Source organism: Brachyhypopomus gauderio, unplaced genomic scaffold (assembly GCF_052324685.1).
Source record: "Brachyhypopomus gauderio isolate BG-103 unplaced genomic scaffold, BGAUD_0.2 sc64, whole genome shotgun sequence".
Taxonomy (NCBI): Eukaryota; Metazoa; Chordata; class Actinopteri; order Gymnotiformes; family Hypopomidae; genus Brachyhypopomus; species Brachyhypopomus gauderio.
The window spans coordinates 288,923-295,000 of NW_027506885.1; the positions used below are offsets into that span (position 1 = coordinate 288,923).

Genomic DNA, 6,078 nt, shown 5'->3' on the forward strand with positions numbered 1-6,078 from the left:
ACACATTGGAATCTAATAAAAGAGAAATGAGAGTGGAGATGTTTGTGCAGTGTTCCACTGAGACTGACCCCAGTCTCGGTTTACAGACTAAACAGACTTGAGTCACAACATTTTTATAGCGGAGGCCTATATCACCCACCCTTCCAAAACAAACAACAACAGCTCCGTGGCATTTCAGCACCAAAAAAATATAGATCAGTATCCTATACAGAAGACTCACCCCCCAATCTGTTTCTTAAGCTTGGCACACAGCAGCAGGTCGGTGAAGAGGAAGACGTGTCGGAGCTTCCTCGTGGCCTCCACCAGCTCCACCATGAAACCGTCCTTCAGGAGCTGCCGGTTCTGCACCACACCGAGCACACAACACACAACATGCCTGCTTGACATGGCCGCGCGATACATCGTTCACTGATCATTATCGCGATACCGGCCCTTGCACTGGGATTCGATATACACATGAGCCCTCTAATAAGACGGGGGAGTCACAGCATTAACACACTCCAACACAATTGTGAACAGAACAGTGCAGGCAAATGTCACATGGAGGGTTCGTGAATGTGTTTTGAATATAAGCTAAGCTGTAAGATGCAACAATGTACATTCACTTATTATTATCTACTCATTTCAAACAGCCTGTAGATATCCTATAAGATTTACTGCTAATCTGTGGTCGTTCACAAAGCTACTGCAATTTCACCAGTGATCAGTCATGGCCACAGGACTGCTGGAGGAAGGGTGTGTATGGAGGCAGATATGCAATCTGACACGACTGCATATACAAAAATCCCAGAGGAACCTCAGAGCAACACCCCACCCATGGCCTTCTTACTGCCGTGTTGAGAATGCTCAGGTATGTCCAGTTAGCATTTGCGAGAGGTTGCTGATAAACTGGTCAGAAGATGCACTGTAGTCTTGTGTTCTGCGGCAGTAAACTACACCGTGAAGCCAGTGCAGTGTTAACCACCTATTTATATTTAGCAGACAGTCCTATTCAGTTATGTTTTAGAGATATAGCACACAGCGCTTGTCTGTCAGACATACGTAAGCACTGATTTGAACTGGCGTGTTTGAGATTTCACTGTTTACTGCACTGTCCAGGTTGCCTGTGGTTTTTGGATCGTGCTGTAATTCCTCTGTGGGCAAAGCTGCACTGAAGGACAAGGTTGCTGTAGTGCTAAAATGCCTTGACTGTTTGTTGTTAAGAAGTTTGCCATTAGGGGGCAGTCTTGTCGTATTTTGACACAGAGTCACCAACCCCCAGGAAAGGGCATTAAAAGAACAGAGTCTGGAAGCCTTTGTGTGATGTTCAGATAAGAGCATGTGGAGGACATTTTGAAACAGGTAAGCCCTGTCTATGGATCATACGCTGAGATAATGCAAGGCCTGAAAGTTTTTTCTAATGAAAGCACTAAAACACACACACACACACACACACACACACTATGACTACAATTCACGCACCGTTGCTCCCAGAGCAACACGTCACCTCTGCAGTGAGACAACAAAAGATGACATCACAAAAAGCTCACCCAATGAGATGCTTTCACCTGCACCCCCCCATTCCCCACCCCCACTGTCAGCACAATACATGGATACTGCCCCAGAAAAATCACTCAAACACACACACACACACACACACACACACACACACACACACCCTATGTTTACACATTACACATTAGCACCAAGACGTCACCCTGAGGCCCCAAAAGATGACATCACAAGCAGCTCATCCAATGGGATGCCTCTTCCTGCAAGCCCAACACGCTTCTACTGACCCAGTCGCATCAGCCACACAAGCACATGAGCATCTTCCCAAGAGATGTAAGTGTGTGTGTGTGTGTGTGTGTGTGTGTGTGTGTGTGTGTGTGTGTGTGTGTGCAGGTGTTTTCTGTGCGCCCGTGCGTGCTAGAGCCATTATATGGAGCTCTGAACGAATGAGAGCTCTCAACACACAGCCAGCCCAGAAGCCAGGACCGATTTCAGACCAGCGTCTACCCACAATGCCACTCGATCTGTGTGTCCCAGCGGCGCTCGCTGATTGGCTGGGGGGGAATATACTCCTCTCTGCAGTTCTGCCTGGGTCTGAGAGCAAAGGCAAAAACCAAAAGCTGAAAATCTAAAAGATGAAAATGTAAAATGGTGTTTGCGGAAGCCTGGACCACCCTAGAGAGTGCTGCTCAGATTTCACCCTAGAGTGTGTTGTTCAGATCTCACCCTAGAGCGTGCTGCTCAGATCTCACCCCTAGAGCAGGCACCCCCCCACCCCCACCCCACCCTCCCCCCCTTTCCGGTCCTCCTTCACACGGGAGATTCAAAACAATAAGTCCATTCTGAGATTAAAACTAGCCCCGCCCCCACTGAGTCAGATCCTTCATACTTTAAACCAGACGGATTCACAGGAATGAACCCACGCTGTCTGGACGTGACCCTGGCTAATGACATCAACGGTGACTGATAGAAACAGGGATTCTCAGAAATACAGTACAGAGGGTCCACGCTCAGATGTCACGGGTCCTCTGAGGGAGGTAAAATGCAGAATTAAAGGCTGATTAAAGGCTGCATCACCGCATCTCCACCACGGCTGCCCAGAGCTTAAGAGCTCTGAAGTGTCCAGTCACAGGCTGAGTCTGTGCACACCAGGCCCCATGTCTGGAGATTTACCTTCATGCCAGTGAGGCCTCTTAAAACCGCATTTGAATGAGTTTCACAAGGCTCTTAGTGATTGCTCTGGCCTGGAACAACTGCTAGCCCCCACGAAAAAAAAACAGAAGTGGAAAAACCAGAAGCATTTGGGGTATTTTAATCTAGCACTTCATGCTGCTCCACTGTTATTTAAACACACTGGGGAAAATGTCTGTCTTGTATGGAAATACTTAACTTGATGCTTGCTGTCATTGTATGTCACTGAGAAGTGGCTGTACAATATTATAGTATTTATATTTATTTATTTACTTTAAACTAGCCATCTGACTTAAACTGTGTCGTGTTGGATTACATAACACAACATTATTAAAAAAGAAAAATTTTTGCATTTGCAAAAAATAAATTGCAACAAAAATGATGAGTAAAATGACTCTAAAAGTGATGGGTGTCAGCTCAGAGTGTATGCCATATAAAGCCATCACATCTATAAAGGCTAAAAGGCTAAATCAATAGGAACTGCAGAGAGCTACTCTACTCACACTGAAAAAGAACTCCGAAGACAAAAAAATCTTAAGTCACCCCCACACACACACACACACACACACACACACACACACACACACACACACACACACACACACAGGCATGTGCACTAACTTACAGCTGCATTAATCCACTGTCCTGCACACAGGACTCTCCAGAACACAAGCTGCTCACACTCTCCACACCCTCCCCCACCACACGCGCACACACACACGCGCACACACACAAGCACACACACTTCTCCAGTCAGTGTTGGGCTGACCCTGAATCTCTCAAACACAGTGAATGAGGAAGGTGAGTCTCTCTCTCTCTCTCTCTCCTTCACACACACACACACACACACACACACACACACACACACACACACACACACACACACACACACACACACACACACACACACACACTTCCTAACACGACTCTCTGTTTCCCCCACATTTAAGGCGGAGGTGCTCATGAAGGCAGCTGTCTCCGCACATCACATGCCATTTTCCCAACATCTGCCCCTTGCAGTTATATGACACTGGCAATCTTACACAACTGCTGATGGGAAACACAATAAAACAAGCAATGCAACTATTAACAAAATGAAAAGAAAAGCGCGTTTACATTCAGCCGTACTCAAGCAACATGCGAGTACTCATTACCAGAAACGCAACTGTACATTATGGGATCAGAATACACAATGAGACACTGTTAGTCACTCAGCTGCGCTCCAGTCAGCCGATACACATTCCAAGAAAGAGACTTCCCCATTGTCCTGTTAAAATATTTCACAGGCAATCCAATGTGATGTGACTAAATCACAGAGTTTATGCGATACTTCCTGAGTATTTCCTTTGTTTACAAGACAGCATGAGCTCTGTGGGTGCTACAGTACCTGTTCTCCATCTCCCTATGACAGGAACCTCTGGAGGTTCTGCTGTACTGTCCCAACACCTAAATCTGGTTGTTGCAACTGTGAGGAGTAAGTACATCAGCCTCACACAGGCTCTTAGAGAGAGGTTGGTGCTTGGACAGCTCAGACCTCTGGCACAGCCCATCAGAACATCTGCTGTTGGCACACCAGGAGCACACAGGTGTGACCGACCCTCAGAGTAACTTGGTTCACACTTGTATGAGGCTGCTGTAATGGTGAGGATAGTGTTTTATGATTTCTTAAGTGAGATCAACACCATTCGACTCGTACGACTGAGAAACACACCAAGGGCAGTGCAGGTGGACGCGACTACAGTCTCCTGGAACGACTACAGTCGACTACAGTCTCCTGGAACGACTACAGTCGACTACAGTCTCCTGGAACGACTACAGTCGACTACAGTCTCCTGGAACGACTACAGTCGACTACAGTCTCCTGGAACGACTACAGTCGACTACAGTCTCCTGGAACGACTACAGTCGACTACAGTCTCCTGGAACGTGGACTACTTGAGCATTACGTTACAGTTTCTGAGACCCCAGAACTGAAATGAGAAATGAGCCATATTTTGTCAATTGTGATTTTTACACCCCAATCGAAATTTGTCCTCCGCTTTTAACCCATCTGTGCAGTCAGAACACACACACACTAGTGATTACTAGGGGGCTGTGGATCACACATGCCCAGAGCGGTGGGCAGCCCTAGCCCGGCGCCCGGGGAGCAGTTGGGGTTAGGTGCCTTGCTCAAGGGCACCTCAGTCATGGCCTGTCTGGGAATCGAACCCACAACCCTCCGGTCACAAGACCAGTTCCCTAACCGCCAGGCCATGACTGCCCCAACTGTGCATCAAGGACAGTGGTGGAGCAGCACGGGGACACCACAAGGAACTCTGCTCTGTCCTCCTGCAGAAGCTCTCTGATGACTCCTCTGGTGTGTATCCACAAAGGGAATGAGCTGGAGTCCAGGATGCTGGTGCAGACGTTCGCATGATGGTGCGAGGAGCTTCACCTATAGCTGAACATCACCAAGACCAAGGAGATGCTGGTGGATTTCTGACGTGATAGGGGAAGTTCAGACTGTACTACCAAGGTCTCTGAACGTGTGCAGTAAAATGCTGGAATGGTTTTATGAGACGACTGTGGCCAATGTGCACAGGGCTGGGGGGTCACGCCATGCTCCACCAGAGGGCTGATGCTGAACTCACAGGAGACAGAGACAGGGGGATGGTGGTAAAACTACAGAACACTGGAAACATCCCTGTGTCCTGCTCCAATGTCATGCATCGTGTAAATATGTGTAGTGTAAATATGTGTAGTGTGTGAGAGTGCAGTGTTTATTTGTTGTCTGTAAATGTCATTGCTGCCTGCTATTGTAACACAATCAATAATGTACCTCTATCTATCTATCTATCTATCTATCTATCTATCTATCTATCTATCTATCTATCTATCTATCTATCTATCTATCTATCTATCTATCTATCTATCTATCTATCTATCTATCTATCTATCTATCTATCTATCTATCTATCTATCCATCTATCCATCCATTTACTGTACAGCCAAACTGCAAATTTGGTTTCAGTCCAGACCAGCCCTGCTACAGCTGTAGACATATTAATATGTTCTGTGTGTGTGTGTGTGTGTGTGTGTGTGTGTGTGTGTGTGTGTGTGTGTGTGTGTGTGTGTGAGTGTGTGAGTGTGTGTGTGAGAGAGAGAGAGAGAGAGAGAGAGAGAGAGAGAGAGAGAGAGAGAGAGAGAGAGTAAAAAGAGAGTGAGTTGGAATGTGTGTGGGATGAAGCAGGTGGTTTCAGGTCATAGAGGGTAATGAAACTTGACATCACAGAAAATCTCCAACGATCTCCATATGCGTGTGTGTTATTGGTGTCACTAAGATTTGGTATGATTCATGTACACATGCATTCAGACACAGTGCTTTACGCTTCGCACAGGGGGCTTAGTTTGCGTTGA

The 6,078-nt window shown here is 46.8% G+C and overlaps 1 protein-coding gene across 1 annotated transcript in view; it reads right to left on the minus strand.

The window, feature by feature from the left end:
- bcr (BCR activator of RhoGEF and GTPase) overlaps window positions 1–6,078 on the minus strand; it is a 68,220-nt gene that overhangs the window by 14,819 nt on the left and 47,323 nt on the right. The window contains 1 exon segment of the mRNA XM_076988861.1: window positions 221–342. Within this exon segment, the coding sequence (XP_076844976.1) occupies window positions 221–342 (122 nt within the window).